The sequence below is a fragment of the Meleagris gallopavo genome, chromosome 30, assembly GCF_000146605.3.
Source record: "Meleagris gallopavo isolate NT-WF06-2002-E0010 breed Aviagen turkey brand Nicholas breeding stock chromosome 30, Turkey_5.1, whole genome shotgun sequence".
In the NCBI taxonomy this organism is placed as follows: Eukaryota; Metazoa; Chordata; class Aves; order Galliformes; family Phasianidae; genus Meleagris; species Meleagris gallopavo.
Window position 1 is genome coordinate 689,914 of NC_015040.2, and position 16,077 is coordinate 705,990.

Genomic DNA, 16,077 nt, shown 5'->3' on the forward strand with positions numbered 1-16,077 from the left:
GTCCCAGTACCCCGCCATGCCGCCGCAAGGGCACGGGTTCGGCCGCGTTCTCGCGAGAGCAAAGCGCGCTTCTCGCGGGATGATGGCGGCGAGCCTTCGCGAGATCGAAACGCACCTCTCGCGAGATCGGCGCCCGCCGGGTCGGTGCTCCCCCCACGTGCTGCCGTACCGCCGTGCCGGTCCTGCACGGGTCGGTTCCTCATCGCCGCAACAACCACAGGGGGTGGAGGCGGCTGGAAGAAGTAATAAGGAGAGGCGCTGAGTGGTTGTGTGGTGTTGGTCCGGCCTGGTTTGTTTAGCAGCAGGGTCAGAGAGTCGGTGCAAGGACCGATGTGTTCGTTCAGCAAAAGGAATCGATGAGTGCCAGCTCTAAAACTTTCCGTTTCCACTTTGGTGCGCACGCACGCACGCAGCCTTGTCTTCTCTTAATTCTGCTTCACAAGAAGCACTGGGCTCACAGTAACCATCCTTATCTCTGCATCCACCAGGTGCTTCGTGCTCGGATTTCACATCCGTTGCTTTGGAAGTTGCTCAGTATAGCCTCACAAGCAATGGAATTTTGCCAGATTGGGGGTAAACAGCTCAAAGTCGGCCAGAAGTCACTGTGATGGAGCAGGTAATGGAAAAGTGGGGATAAAGTAAGTGAGCATCCAACCACCCTAAAATCAACCGCACGTTACCTGAGGGACATCAGAATGTATTGAATTCCTGGAAGGGAATGAATGTGTATGCCAGCGTACTGCACGTGTATGTCTTAAATGCAGAACCTGAACGCTGTGAGCGTGCACTTGATTTGTCAGCAGGTACATATTGTGAGGAATAAAGGAATACCTCTTTCTCACACCGCATTGCAGTTAGAGAGTTTTCTTCCCGGATTTCGGATGATACAACAGTGCCCAAAGCCACAAAGGTAGCTCTGTGCTCAGCCCAGCTGTGGGCAGGAGATTGCAGTGGAGACCTCCCCACAATCCTTCCAACCTTGTCTTACTGAGAGCTTGCAGGCTGTGGCACACACACAGCGCAGTTGCTTTCCTCCTCCTCTTCATCAGGGCCACATTTTGAGCCATGTTTCAGGACCCAGCCAGAGCCAGGGGTGGACTCTGATCCCATGGAATGACACTGGTGGAAATGAGAAGATGGAGATCTCCTCATCCATGCTGAAGAACGACAGCCGGCCCACTTCCTAGGACAGAGAGACCCACGTGGGAGTACAAGGCAAGGAGCGTGCACTGCAGAGATGTGAGTGCCTGGATCTGCCCTACCCACTGCCCCACAGCACACATGCCCACCTCTGGACCAAATTCAAACTCCTCTTTTCTCCTCACATTTTCTCGAGAGAACACCATGGTTCTTGGCCCCTTACTTTTTGGATATCAAAAGCAGTGGATTACACTGGAGCATCTCTTGAACAAAGTTAACACTTCTGGGGATGTGTGGCATGGATGGAAATGAATGAGGTTTTTCCACCAGAGCAGAGACATTGCTGGTGTGACATGGCTTTCACTGGGGAAAAAATAAGCACTGCTGCATGTGGGCCCTTCAGAGGGAAGTGAAATACCTCCAACTACAGCAGTCGGAAGCGATGGCCAAGTCCACAACCCCAAAGCAGCACCTTCTCATAATTCCCCTTGGGTTTTCCCCACTCCCCAGACAAGTGCAGCTCCTCCTGAGTTTCACTGCAGCAGCAGGACCTGCCCTCCCAGCCAGGCTCTTTCCCTGGAGCCAAGAAGAATGTTTTACAGCTGGGCTCCAACATCATCAAATCACAACCATTGCAGAGCTCCTGGCACCTGGAAATGGACCTAAAATGCCTGGAAACAGTAAGTGCTGAGGCAGGATGAGGGACCTGCAAAGAAGTCGCTCCCTGCTGCATTTTTGGAGACCTCAAAATGGTTCTGAGACGCTCCAAAAAATCTGTTGTGCTTTCTAACTAAAATCGTCCAGCACTTCTCTGCAAAAGGAAGCTGCGTATGAGTGGCCATTTACTCTATTCTCTGTAGTCCCAAGTACTGAAAACAAATTTGCCATTCACTGTACTCTTCCAGAACCACTAGAGGTCGAATGAAATGGATTAGCCCACATATGGAATTCGGGCAAAGGGAATATTTATTCAGTGAAAGTGTGATGCATTTGTGTGTGTCATTTGAGCAGAAGCAGTTAGCACGTAGCGGACAAAGCCAGTTCAGCTTTCCCACACTGCCCAAAACCTGACATTTCAGCCCCAAACTCTGGTTTAGGACAATGCCCACCCCTGCCAAGCAGCCTGGAAATCATTTCAGATCTAGCGACCACCATGAGTGTGAGAGTAGTGCTAGGGCAAAGAGGTCACGAGAGGCTTTTTGGTGGTCCATTCCACATCGGGGTAATCATACTCATCCTCTTCTGCATCCCCCACGTGGCCGCAGTCGGGCTTGAAGCGGATGATGGGCTTGTGCTGGTGCTCGTCGGGGCTGTGGCACAGCACCTTCTCCGGGGCCAGCTCCACCTTCGTCTTCCCCAGGCCGCGCTCGGGCTCGTAGACGCTCCCCTCGTTCCTCAGGATCCACGAGCGCAGGTAGACCAGGCTGCAGTCGCAGTGCCAGGAGTTGTTGGTGAGGAAGACGTAGGCGAAGAGGTGCCCCTCGGGGAAGAAGCCGGAGGGCAGGGCGCGGAGCCGGTTCCCCGACAGCCACAGCGTCTCCAGCTTCTCCAGGTCCCGCAGCAGCCCGGCGGGGAGCTCCTCCAAGGCGTTGTCCGACAGATCCAAGTCCCTCAGCGCCCGCAGCTCCGCAAAGGCGTCCTCGGGGAGCGTCCGCAGCGCGTTGCCCCGCAGGTCCAGGTCCTGCAGCCGCGGCACGGCGCGGAAGGCGGCGGGGGCCAGAGCGCGGAGCTGGTTGTGAGCCAGGGCCAGGCGGGTGAGCGCGGGCAGGCCTTGCAGGGCGGGCAGAGCCTCCAGCGCGTTGCGGGACAGCAGCAGCTCCTTCAGGCTGGGCAGCGGGGCCTCGGCGTGCACGGCCCGCAGGCCGTTGTCGGACAGGTCGAGGTCCTGCAGGGCGGGCAGCGGCTGGAAGGCGGCGGTGGAGACGGACGGCAGGCGGTTGGCGTTGAGCAGCAGGATGCCCGTGTCCTCGGGCAGGCCGGCGGGCACCGCGCCGAGATCCCGCCCGGTGCAGTTCACCTCCACGATGTCCTTCACCTTGTTCATCTCCCACGGGCAGGGCGGCGGCGGGGCTGTGGGGACGGCTGCGGGCGGCAGGGCTGCGAGGATCAGCAGCAGCAGAGCGGGGAACCGCATGGCCTGCGGGGAGAGCCGAGCTGTGTGCGCCTGTGGGTGCAGCCCTGGCCCTGCTGCGCTCCTACGGCGGCCATTCTGGAGTCCCCAAGCCCAACCTCCTCCATCCCCAGCACCCCAGTGGACAGCAGGCTCAGAAAGCACCATCTCTGCCCTTGTGCCCTCCTCCAAAGCTTCAGGGAGAGACAAAACCCGGCGAACGCCCTGTGGCGTTGCTTCCCCCCACGCGGCCGTTGCCACCCTCAGTGCTGCAGAAGCAGGGGCTCAGAGGCATCTCTGCAGCCTCACGCTCCTGGTCCCGGAGAGCTGTAGCTGGGCTGGAAGGGGCTCCCTGAACACGCTTCTGCCAGAAGAGCCTCTGCCACACTTGTGTTCGTGGGCCAGGAGATGAGCCGCAGGACGAGAGCTTCCTCTGCACAGGTGTACACGTCCCAAGCACCAGAGCCCAAGCACTCAGACTCAGAGAATATGGACCCCGGCACCCAGACCCCGAGCACCCAGACCCCAAGGGCCACCGCTCCCCTGCGCTCACCATGACCCCTCAGTGTCTGCTCTCCTGCTGCTTTGCCTCCCTTCTGGCTGCAGGGGCTGGACGGGCCCTGTATCAGCACCCGCAGCTGCTGGGGGGGAAGTTGTGGTTTGTGGAGAAGCCAAAAACTCATCTGCTGTGCTTCAGCATCACCTCCCGCTTTAATCGTGCTGCCGCATCACGGCTCCTTGCAAAAGTCTCCATCCAAGTGCAGACCAGCTCCGTCATTTTTGCTTCCGCACCATAAAGGGGTGAGGGTCGCACACAGGAGCAGCCCATGCTTCACAGCCCGACGGCTGGGTCACTTCCAACCCCGGGACAAGTGTCCCTTGCACTGAGCTATGCCCCTTCCCCTGCCTCAAAGCAGCTCCTCTGCAGCTCTCCCTGGGTTCCAGCCCTCCACCTGGGACGGCAGCCTGGTTGGCGGACCGGGGAGAGCTGGATTCTGCGCATGGCCTCAGCTGGCTGGTGGTGTCAAAAGGGCTCCTTTCTTTCTGACTTCCCAGGCAAGCAGGGGATGGCTCTGCTGGACTGCAAGGCAGCTTTAGCACTGCTGGGAGAATCATCGAATCATAGAACTGCTCGGGTTGGAAAAGACCTTCAAGATCATTAAGTCCAAACACAACCATACTACCCTAACTCTTAGAACCCGTCGCTAAAGAGAAGCCACGGCACAGAGCGGGCAAGGAGATGAGAGGCAGAGGAAGGAGCTGGGCTTTGCAGCTCTTCCTGCTTTCAGTTCCTTCAGCCAAGCTGTCTCTGCCTCCCAGGCCCACAGAGCAGTTCAGGGCTCAGGACATGGGGTCACACAGAAGCTCCAAGGGCAGATGTTGACTAGGATGGTTTTTGCATTGGTTCTCTATTCTGTGGACTCAGAGGTTAATCCCAGACAGTAGCTAAGGACCCACCTACTGCTTGCCCACTGACCCCAGAGCAGGAAAGAGGAGAGAACAGGAAGAGTAGAACTCATGGATTGAGATAGTGTGAGTTTAATAAAGGCCAAGAGAAAAAAACATCAACAAAACCCCCAAGTGATACAAAGGCAATATTTTACCACCTCCCACCAGCAAACTAATGCTCAGGCAGACCTTGACCTCATGATCACAGAATTATGGAATATAATCACAGAATGGTTTGCAGCAATGAGCTCTCCCCAGAGCCTTCTCTCCTCCAGGCTGAACAAACTTAGCTCTCCCTGCCCTCCATGGGAGTGGTGTTCCAGCCCTCTGAGCACCTTCATGACCTCCTCTCGGCTCTCCCCAATAGATCCACATCTTTTCTGTGCTGAGGCCTTTGAGCGGAGCACAGGTGGAATCTCATAAGAATGGAGCAGAGGGGGAGAATGACCTCCCTCAATTTGCTATCTGTCATTCCTTTCTCAAACTCTCACCCCCAGCTTAGGTAGTCCTACATTTGTTTTGTCTGAAAACATGTAAACATTTTCAACCTGAAGTGTTTATAAGCAAGACTTCTTCCTCAAATCTACTTATAATTTACAGTCCAGGTGTTTTGATTCTCAGAACTGTTCCTACCCCAAATATTATTATATATCTGAAAAGATGTCTTGATTTTTGTCTGACTGATGTTGCCCATCTGTGAGTCCCCCAGGCTCCAGATTTAGCAATATTGATCATCCAAGGAGCCAAATTGCAGTGTTACTGTTCAGCTTGCAGTGAATGAGTTGGAGGCAGCAGCAGAGGCAGGACTTGGGGGCTGCTTTTTGACTTTGCAGCAGTGGTTTCCAACAGAATGCATGGAGTAGGAAGGGAGAGATCAGATGTTCCCCTGCAGTCTCTCATAGTCCCCAGGATTAAGACTGCACATGATTTCCTCTCTTGCACTGCATTGCTTCTGCTCCCATCAGTATGGGAAGTTTGGTGCTGGCCCCAGAACCACGATTCCCCTCTGCTGGCTGCTGTGGTCTGTGCACCCTCCTCAGCTCTGCCTCATTCTCCCCTCCTGATTTGCCCAAAGCATCTCAAAGGTGAGATTTACCTATGCACATGGGTATGCGGATGTGTGTATATGTATATACACAAATGCACGTTAATCAAGTTGTAACTGGGAGGCACTGTGTTTCTTGGTAGCACCCCGTAGCTCCGGCAGGGTATGCTTTTTGTTTTGTGCAGCCTTTTGTCACTGTGAAACTGCTGAAAACCCATCTGAAAACGGATCTTACTTATTAAGATGTTTACCTAATTGCAATGGACCACTTTTTATAAAAGGGAATGCATTGCACCACTGTCACTGCTCTCTCTTTGAATTAGTTTTTACTAATTAAGAAATAATGACTGATAGTAGCAGTGAAGCATTCCCCTGCATGCTATTTTGCAACACTGCTTTCTTCATTAGTGCTTACCCTCCCACCACCATACCTGCCCTGTGTTATTCCTGCCTGAAATTACTCTTAGCTGGAAGTCTTACTTTCGGCTTGCAATCATGACGTGTTCCTCAGATGGCTTTTCCACTTTCCTCCGCTGCCATACCTGAAGCAGGAGCTCATGCCTGTGTTCTGCAGGATCTCAAGCTTCTGCACAGGTAAAGGAGGAGAATGGGAAAGATTTCAGTGTCCCCACTTTGGCTCTGGCTCTTCTTGCAGTGCTCACATGAGGGGTCCTGCTATAGAGGAAGCTTCTTCTTGTATATTCCAGCAAACACCTGGAGAACCTTGCTGCGAGCTCATGCTGCATCTCTGAGCTGTTCCTTTTGGAATTCTCTGCAGTGAGGTTCAGTGCTCCTGGGCTGAGTGTGAACAGACTATTTGTGTTGCATACAAGCGTATCCTCATTCATTTTTGGAATTAAAAAACGCACTTGGCCATACAGGTAAAGCCTTCATTTGGAAAGGTCCATGCCTACTGGACATCAGATGAGTGAAGGAGCTAGTGTGACAGCACATCTGGCCTCAGATGAAGCATATCCCTAAAACTAAACAGCCCTGGGGCAGAGGTCCAGAGAGGTAACATCATTTACCCTTGTAGATGGAGATGGCAAATTCATCCCACCAGATACAGGCTGGTTGTTTATCAGTAGGGATCAATCCCACGCGTTGCCTTCATTTTCCTCCTCCTCTTCATCAGGGCCACATTTTGAGCTGCGTACCAGGACCCAGCCAGAGCCAGGGGTGGACTTTTATCCCATGGAACGACACCGGTGGAAATGTGAAGATGGGGTTCTCCTCATCCACGCTGAAGAACGCCACCCGGCCCAATTCGTAATCCAGAGCGACCCGGACCCGCGTGGGAGTGTGAACATCGGGAAGGAGCGTGCGCTGCGGAGATGTGAGCGCCTGGAACTGCCCTGCCCACTGCCCCACAGCCCAGATGCCTTCCTCTGGGCTGAACTCAATCTCCCCTTTCCTCCTCACATCTTCTCGAGAGACGCCCACAGTCCAGCCCCCTCCATCCAGCACCACCTCCACCTCCCAGCAGTGCCTCCTCTCCGTGAAGCCCTTGCAGCCCAGCACGCAGCGCCAGGGATCGAAGCGCTCGGGGCGGCTGGGGACGTCCTGGCGTCGGTCTGTGCGCTTCACACTCCTGCCATCATCAGCCAGGATCAGGTCGCAGTGGGCCGTGTCCGGGTCCAGAACCACCTTCACTGTGGGGCAGAGGGAGGCACACGTCGGGCAGAGCTCTCCTGCTGAGGAAGAGGGGGAAGGGCGCAAAGAAGTGGGAAGATGTGCAAAGCGTTGGCGTGAGGAGCAGAAAGTGAACTGTGGAGAGCCCAGAGCAGAGAGGAGAATCATGGATCATAGAATCATAGAATGGCCTGGGCTGAAAAGGACCTCAAAGATTATCTAGTTTCTACCACAAGCAGGAGGAGGAACATCAGCACAACTCCAGGCTGAGCAAATCCCCACATCCCCAGAGCAAGGCCAGCGCTGCTGGCTGGGGCGCAGGGCTCTTAGGTGTGCCTTGGAGCGGGGCATGCATCAAGCAGGGCCCTGAGCACAGCACTGCAAAGTGTGAGCATCCCAGCATCACTGCGGGGGGAGCAGCAGGAAATGAGAGTAAAGCAAAGAGGGCTCAGCCCCCGGAAGGCAGTGCTTCAATTACCGTCTTCAATCGGCACTGCGTATCTTCTCCACACTGGAAAAAACATTAGAAAACAAACACGGATGAGAGAGAACCCGAACACACCCACAGCACTAGTTTGGCTGGGTTAATGATGGGCCACTTAGCTGCATGGTTCCCAGATTGTTGGTGCATTTGTGAAAGTCATTTCATGGTGCGTGGCTTCCAACCTTCGTTGTCTGCTTATGAGAAGTGCCCCATCCAGTTCTGATAAACACAGACCCGTTGCTGGTTCTGACTCACGTGTATACTTACTGTCTGTATGTGCCTTCTTTGCAAACAGAAAGCATTTATTTTTTCTTAGTATAGGAGAAGTACAGGGAGTTACTTAAAAACATAAAGGATGGCAATGCTTCTGAAGTGAGTTCAGCATCTGTCACCTCTTCATTTCCCAGCAGCAGACCCAAACCACGGTGTAAATGCAATACTCAGGGGAAAACAGATCAACTGAAACTTCTCCCGCATAGGAAGAAGAACGGTACTCACCAAGTTCCCCAGCTTGTTTCTCTGCAAAACAAGGAAGAGCACAAATGGGTGTGGGCACCAGCTGGGACATCACCTCTCCCACAGCCGCCTGCATAGAATGAGCCTTACCAATTGTGGAGTCGCGGTCCCCTAAGCAGCAAAGAGAAAGACCCCCCAGTTAGTGATGGATCCACTGCACTGGGGGCAGCTGGAGGGCTGCATGGAGCAGTGCAAGGGGATTCTACCAGGGAGGATAGGACTTACCCAGCTCTGCAGCTTGTGCTGCTGCAAAGAGAACCAGAGGAACTCGTTACCATCACAGCAACACAAAATGTGAAACCCCAACCTGCCACCTCTATTAGGAAGGGCCTTTTGCAGAGCAAAGCTCTGCCAATATACAGCACCCTTGCCCTCTCTTTGCTTGTGCCATGAGCTTACTTAAAATTGCAGCATTATTTCACAATTTCGTCCTTTTGTCATTTCAGAAATCTGTTCCTTAATTTTCTGTGGCTGCTCTGTACCCCTTTGCCTCCACCACCCCATCCTTAAGATAATGCCTTATCTAATCAGCCAGTGGGAATTCTCCAGTTTTCCAACTCATGGCAAAGTGGAGCTTACCTATTTTTTTCTCATACTTTCCTGTGAATAAAAACAGAAGAAAGAAACATCAGTGGTTTAAAAAACCACTCTGGTTATCTACATCTGCAGCTCCAACCCCACACAAGGCGGTGGTGTCCACATGATCCCAGAGGGGTCCCTGCCCCCCAGATCTCCCCAGAGCCCGAGCAGTGAGTCAGATAGGGGCCCCAGCCCGAGCCCAGGACTGTACCTTTCATTTTCAGCAGATAAACAGCAACGATGGAGAGAGCAACCACTGCAACCAATACCACGCTCAGGGCGATCTTCCATGGTCTGGCGTTTTGGAAAAAGGGATCTGAAAAATAAAAGACCTCCATAGGGCTTCGGTTATCCTGCAAGCAGTAACAGAACACAGATTTTATGTCTGTTCCAGGGAAAAGACAGCCTGTGCCTGCACCATCTTGCTCCACTTACCTGCGATGGAGAACGCGGACTCCTTCTCCTGGTTGTGCAGCGCAGCCCTCACCACGCAGGCCAGCTCCTGGCTCACACCACTGGCGAGGACGAGGACACTCTCTGCTGTGTAGAGGCCATCGCCGTCCTGGGTGACATTTTCAGAGAGGGAGGGCAGCCACTGCCCATGGGGGTCCCGCCACAGCAGCTGGGGCTGCGGGAACCATCCTGCCGAGCGGCACGCCACGCGGATGCCGCCGTCCTGGTAGCGCTGCAGTGCGATGAGCGGAGCTGAGCCACTGGCTGCAGGAAACGGTGGTTGTGGGTTATTATGGGGTGGGGGTGATGCTGGGTACGAGGCTGGGGGATAACCGGCCCTTGGCAGGGGGTGGAACTGAATCACAAAATCACAGAATCGCCAAGATTGGAAAAGAACTTCAAGATCATCCTGTCCATCCATCCACCCATCACCAATAGCTCTCACTAATCCGTGTCCCTCAACACAACATCCAAACGTTCCTTGAACACCTCCAGAGTCGGTGACTCCACCACCTCCCTGGGCAGCCCATTCCAGTGCCTGACCACTCTTTCAGAAAAGCACTATTTCCTAATGTCCAGCCTAAACCTCCCCTGGCGCAGCTTGAAGCCATTCCCTCTAGTCCTATCACCAGTTACCCGAGAGAAGAGGCTGACCCACAGCTCACTACAACCTGCCTTCAGATAGTTATAGAAAGCAATGATCTCTCCCCTGAGCATCCTCTTCTGGAGGGCTTTAAAGTCCTCCCAGCACAAGCTGTTCTGTGATGTTTCTGTGTTTATGTGCACAGAGAGCGCCCTTATCCAGTCTTCTCCATAAACATCTGCCCTGGAGGCTGCTATAAAATAATCCCCAGATCTGGATATTAAAATATAAAAGCATATTTTACTTTATTGCCCACTGCCTTTTTTTCCCCTATACCCATTTTTATATTAAGAAAATAATTTCAACACCATTTCTTGTAGGCAGCACATCTCACTGGCCACGTGTGGCTGTGCAGTGGGCAGTTCCACCTCTCTGAGACAACTTGGTGAGCACAGTCACAGCATTATGGAATCACAGAATGGTTTGTGTTGGAAGGGACCACCAGGATTTCCCAAAAAAGCACCTGGAGTCACTGCTTGGGTAAAAGGTGGGTGAGAAGAGCAGGATGAAAGGTGGGATGAAAAATGGGGAAGGAGGGTGGATGAAGGATGGGTGAGAAGATTAGGGTGAAGGTTGGGAGAGAAGAATGGGATGAAAGATGGGTGAGAAGAAGAATGGGATGAAGGGTGGGATAAAGGATGGGTGAGGAGAGTGGGGTGAAGGATGAGTAAGGCAAGTGGGATGAAGGTTGGGAGAGAAGAATGGGATGAAGTGTGAGATAGAAGAATGGGATGACGAATGTGTAAGGAGAGTGGGATGAAGGGCTGGAGAGAAGAGTGCTGGCTGTGAGCAAGCAAATCAGAGGTACTGGGGGGTGTGAAGACAGGGACACAGATGAGTCACAAGAACAGCATTTCCATGTTGTGAGAAGAGACTTTTCACGTAATTTGAGTGGATACAAGCTGAAGGACAAGATGCTTGCATACAAGTAAGCTCAAGAACAGAATGCAGAGTCTGTGGAAACTCACAACTCACCAAACAACGATAAGAAAGAAGAATAGACATCCCATTATTGAAGACTGGAAAGTGAAACAGATGCCTCAGCTCAACACAACACCCCCAACCCCTTTAAAGATTGAAAGTTCACATCAAGAAAGACTGTTAGCCTTTATCCAATGACCACCAGAGACCCCCGCCACATTTTAGGATGCATGCTGAAGAGGGTGGAACAATATATTAATAATTTGTCAGAATTCCACCCCATTTTCTTGGAACATAATGAATATCTATATGTTATGTCTTTAAATATGCAACCGCTGCTTTTCTCAGCGTGTGCTAGGAGGAGATATCCGCCTCACACCCAGCACCATAGTAAACACATCTGCTTTATAACCTTTCGTGGGTTGCAGTTTGGTTCGGCACATCACAGACTACAGACCTGTCACCTTCAGCTCCACCACAGCCTCATCGTATCCCAGATCAGTACGAACAAAGCAGGTATAACACCCTTTGTCAGACAGCTGGACACGGAGAATTCTCAGGCTCACGCTGCCATTGGCGAGGCGCATCTCCGTGCGCCCTTGGTATCGAAGCTCCTGGTCCCCATACTGGTCCTGGCCATCCCTGTAGCGATGCACGAAGGGTGTGAATTGGTCCCTAAACCACGTCACCTCCATGTCCTGTGTGCTCTGCTCCGGGAACAGACGGCATTGCAGCACCACGTCCTGCCCCACAGCAACGGCCACAGGGTCAGGGGGGCCCTGCACGCTGAATGGGGCTGGGAGGAAAGCAAGAAATCACTGTGAGTTGGATGAAAGCCTGTGCTGTGTCATCACATGGGCAGAGCAAACACAGCCACGGGGGCTCATACCTGACTGCAGCTCGTGAATGTGGAAAACGAAACTGTAAAGGACAGCAGCCAGCATAGGGCAGTGGAAGCAGCAGCCAAAAAACATCGTCTTCATGAAGCCCACCCTGAGGATGGAGAAGGGGAAGTGAAGGGAGAGCAGAGAGGCGAGAAGAAAAGCAGGATGGCAGAACCTTATGGGGAGTGATGTACTTTTAAAGGGATTATTTTGCTGATTTCAGCACAGTTTCTATAATAACTAGCCTAAGGTTGAAATCCCCAAGGTTGAACTCGATTTTACATCAGCAGCCCAACTTTGCCATTTTCCCACTGCCTTAGAGGAGATGCTGTAGCTTGTCCTTTATTGAGAACAAATCTAAAACCTTTTATAGCAGATGGGTGCTTTGTCCCCCCAAAGCAGCACGCACCAAGCAATTCTTTGAATCTTTGAATCTTGCTGCTCTTATCCAGCCCTGAATTAGGAGTTGGAAACATTCAGGATGGCAGTGAGAAACCTGACTGAGTGCCCACAGCAGTGGGTCCAAGCTCCTGGCCCAATCCCAATGGGGATGCTCACAGGGATGATCCCCGCTTTGGGATGGGGACAGAAGGAGTACAACAAGTGTAGCCAAACCACCCCCCAGCCCCAAGCTTACCAACCGTGCAGTCCTGGCTCTGCCAGCAAAGGGTGGAGGGCAGGAGCAGGAAATGCAACCGCTGAATGAGATGTCACATCCAGAACGCCCATTTCCTTCTGCACCTCCTCCACTCAAAAGTGAAAGTAACAGAGGAATTCGGGCATTGCTGATTGGAGGTTTTGCTCTGGAAATGCTGTTGTGCTTCTTGGGGGCTGCTGGGGGCTCACACAGCAGCAGAACATGGAGCACATAAAGGCACAGTCCTGGCCCACATTGGGGAAGGGAGCTGACGGCTCAAAATAAAAGTGTTTGTGCTGATGGGGCGTGCATCACTTTGAGGAGCGTGGCTTCTGCAGCTCATAGGGATGCTGATGATGTCAAGTATGTGGGCTGGGAGGAACATGCAGGGGAAGCGAGTGGGAAGGACAAACTCTGGGGGGAGAAATTCCGTGGGATGGGCTGAGCTGGGGTGAAGCCATCACTCCTGGGCACATGAAAAAGTGTCTGTAGAGGGGAGAGGCGGGGGGGAGGGCACAAAGACCAGTGTGCACCATCCCCCATTACCAGATGAGCAATTGAAGCAACATGTGCCCTGCCAAAATCTCCCCCCACAACCCATTGCCAGCACAACACAGCTGGGCAAGCCTGTAAGGAGCCAGAGCTCCTCCATCATGACACTGCACAACCTGGGCACCCGATAAGGCTGGTGTCCCCACCCGAGCACAGGCAGGGGACCCAGCAGGGCTCAGAGCTCCGTATGGCGCAGAGGGCTCTTATCACCAGCCTGCAGCTGGCCAAGGGGAGGGGTGATGCAGGGATTCCCACGATGCATCTCTGCAAACATCATGGGGACACTGTGGGAACACTCCTTTCTAGCCATGATCTGGTGAGGTCCAGTGAGCGGAGAGCAAACTGAAGGTGTCTGGCCCCATCTGAACCCTTTTTTCCTCCCGTCAGCCTGCAGTGAGTGCTGACTGTGCTGGGATGCTGTGATTTCTCCAGCATTTCCCGAGCTTCTGGAAAACAGGGTCCTCTTTATCATCTTCACATGGTCCGTGTGTCCCACAGTTTCCACTTTCAGCAGGGAACATGTCTCTGCTCCTGCTGATGTTCTGCAGAAATGCTCATTTCCAAGATGGAGGGAGAAGAGATGGAGACCCTGGCCAATGAAGAGGAGAGGAGCGAAAGAGGTGAGATTTTAGAGGTGATTGTGCTGTCTGGGGGAAAAGTGCGTCCTGCTTCTGCTGTGGAAGAGCTAAAAAGGGGGAAAGCTCCTGGGGATTGTCATAGGGTTGAGACTTGGTGACCCTCCTCTCCCCCGGCTGGATTCCCCTGGCTTATCTGTAGACCCACCAGCAGCGCCAGGCACCTGAGCTGCCATCCTGGCTCCCACCATTGCGCACAGAGAGGAAGAGGAATGTGAGGTCATGGGCGATCAGTCCCGGGCTCAGAGTCACGTTCTGTGGTGGTCTGTGCCCAGGTGTGCCTGCTCCTCTCTTGCAGCACGAGGAGAACCCACTCTCAGGTCCAGGTGTCTGCACAGCAGGTGCAGCTGCCTCCTCCAGGAAGGGGGGATCCCCTTGGCCAGGGATTGCATGGGAAGCCCCGGAGAGGGCAGGACCAGAGCAGCACAAGCCTGGGGCAGCCCAGCACAGAGAGGTCCTCACCCCACGATGGAGATCTCTGGACAGGGGAAAGGAATTCACCCCATCCCTTCCCTTGCTGGATGGGTTCAGCCCTGACATAACACGGGGTAGCCTGTCCTGAGCGGCTTCTCCTCTGTCCCCAGCTGATTTCACCTTGGACCCGAACACCGCCAACCCCTTCCTCCTCCTGGCTGACGATGGGCGAGATGTGAGACGTGGGGACGTGTGGGCATCACTGCCCGATGGCCCCGAGCGCTTTGGCACGGAGCCGTGCGTGCTGGGAGACCGCGGCTTCTCCTCGGGGCAGCACTGCTGGGAGGTGGAGGTGGCTGATGGTGGTGATTGGTGGGCGGTGGGGGTGGCCCAGCACTCCGTCAGGAGGAAGGGGGTCCTCAGTTTTACCCCCCAGGAGGGGATCTGGGCTGTGGGGCAGTGGTTCGGGCAGTACTACGCTTTCACCTGCCCTGACTGGACAGCCCTGCGCCTCGCCCAGCTGCCCAGGGCCATCCGGGTCTCCTTGGACTTTGGGGGCGGGCAGGTGGTATTTGCTGATGCTGAAAGCAAAGACCGGATCTTTGCCTTCTGCCTGGCTTCACGTCCCGAGGAGATGCTATACCCGTGGCTTTGGGTGGGAAAGGACTCGTGGCTGAAGCTGTGCCCCTGATGTGGAGGGAGCACGGAGCACAGGGGCAAAACTGGGAAGAAGGAAACCATCAGCCTGGCTCTCAGTGCGGGGCACTGGGAGAGCTGCACATCCTTGCTGGTTGGTCATTCCTCACGTGGTCCCTCTGGCCACCAAGCAGAAGATTGGAGATGGATGTGGAACTGGAAGGTCTTGGGGATGGATGCAACACAGGAGCTTCTCCGTCCCCCTCCGCCCCACAGCAGGGGGGCACCGAGGAGATCACTGCAAGGGGACCCTGGGACTGAGAGGTGGGACTGCTCATTGGCTCTGTGCATGGCCATGAGAAATACAGCAGAACCAAATGCCTTGAAAGCTGCTGAGTGCCATGTCTGGCTTTTTTCAGATAAGCTCAATGATGAAATAAAAAATATAAAAACACAGCTGGGTGCTGGAGCTCATGATAACACTTATCTTCTCCATACATCTGAACTCTCTCTCTGCCTTATTTCCAGCTCTCACTGGCATGTGCATTGGGTGCATGTGCCTACCTCCACACTTCTTGCAGCTGGGCACTGGGAGAAGCTATAGGGATGGGCAGGGAAAGTGAGGCAGAAACTACGAGGTGTCCAAAGTCCATAGGTCAGATCACTCCCGTGGAATTGCCATGCTTGGATCTCCATCCTCCCTCCATCTTGGTCTCCTTTTCTTCCTTCAGCACAGTCTTTCAGCTGTTCAAAAACACACTGAAACAACCCAATTCAGCCTCTCCCAGGAATACATCTGGAGCAATTTGTTCAGGGAGATTCTACCACTAGAAGCTGATCTGTTACAGTTCCTTTACCAGAAGCAGTCAAGGCAGAGATGCACCAGGATGTTGAATTTTCTTCATGGTTTGCCAGGAATTTGCTGTTGGGATCCAAGAAAACTAATTAATATCATGAGAGGATTGCTGAAGGTGCACGCATACCCTGTCCCGTTGCAGCAGCTGGTTTGCTTCACAGAATCACAGAATCACAGAATTGTAGGGGTTGGAAGGGACTTCTAGAGATCATCGAGACCAACCCCCTGCCAAAGCAGGTTCCCTACACCAGGTCGCACAGGTAGGCGTCCAGGCGAGACTTGAATATCTCCAGAGAAGGAGACTCCACAACCTCCTGGGCAGCCTGTTCCAGTGCTCCATCACCTCACCGTGAAGAAGTTCTTACGCACATTGGTGCGAAACTTCCTGTGCTGCAGCTGATGTCCGTTTCCCCTCGTCCTGTCTCCACGTACCACTGAAAAGAGACTGGCCTCACCGCTATGGCCGCCACACCTCAGATATTTATAAACCT

At 53.5% G+C, this 16,077-nt stretch overlaps 3 protein-coding genes across 6 annotated transcripts; 1 reads left to right on the plus strand and 2 right to left on the minus strand.

Annotated features, from left to right (window-relative positions):
• Positions 1-2,083: 2,083 nt before the first annotated feature.
• Positions 2,084-4,489, minus strand: LOC104914642 (platelet glycoprotein Ib alpha chain-like). The gene is made up of 2 exons (XM_010724769.3): positions 3,804-4,489; positions 2,084-3,277 (listed from the first exon to the last, which is right to left on the minus strand). Exons 1-2 carry the CDS (start codon positions 3,804-3,806, stop codon positions 2,312-2,314), a joined length of 969 nt encoding a protein of 322 aa, XP_010723071.1. The 5' UTR covers positions 3,807-4,489; the 3' UTR covers positions 2,084-2,311.
• A 284-nt stretch (positions 4,490-4,773) lies between these two features.
• On the minus strand, positions 4,774-12,847 carry LOC100539172 (butyrophilin subfamily 1 member A1-like). 2 transcript variants are annotated; one of them, XM_010724771.3, is made up of 11 exons: positions 12,494-12,847; positions 11,862-11,965; positions 11,430-11,768; positions 9,391-9,672; positions 9,167-9,271; positions 8,956-8,976; positions 8,602-8,622; positions 8,467-8,487; positions 8,359-8,379; positions 7,855-7,887; positions 4,774-7,396 (listed from the first exon to the last, which is right to left on the minus strand). In XM_010724771.3, exons 1-11 carry the CDS (start codon positions 12,583-12,585, stop codon positions 6,876-6,878), a joined length of 1,560 nt encoding a protein of 519 aa, XP_010723073.1. In that variant the 5' UTR covers positions 12,586-12,847; the 3' UTR covers positions 4,774-6,875. The 2 variants fall into 2 exon arrangements, with proteins under 2 accessions (XP_010723073.1, XP_019465529.1); XM_019609984.2 differs by having other exon boundaries at positions 12,498-12,550.
• A 267-nt stretch (positions 12,848-13,114) lies between these two features.
• On the plus strand, positions 13,115-15,184 carry LOC104914643 (thaicobrin-like). 3 transcript variants are annotated; one of them, XM_019609985.2, is made up of 3 exons: positions 13,115-13,393; positions 13,557-13,665; positions 14,265-15,184. In XM_019609985.2, exons 2-3 carry the CDS (start codon positions 13,596-13,598, stop codon positions 14,783-14,785), a joined length of 591 nt encoding a protein of 196 aa, XP_019465530.1. In that variant the 5' UTR covers positions 13,115-13,393; positions 13,557-13,595; the 3' UTR covers positions 14,786-15,184. The 3 variants fall into 3 exon arrangements, with proteins under 3 accessions (XP_019465530.1, XP_010723077.1, XP_010723076.1); XM_010724775.3 differs by having other exon boundaries at positions 13,117-13,438; positions 13,544-13,665; XM_010724774.3 differs by having other exon boundaries at positions 13,117-13,393; positions 13,544-13,665.
• Positions 15,185-16,077: the final 893 nt, after the last annotated feature.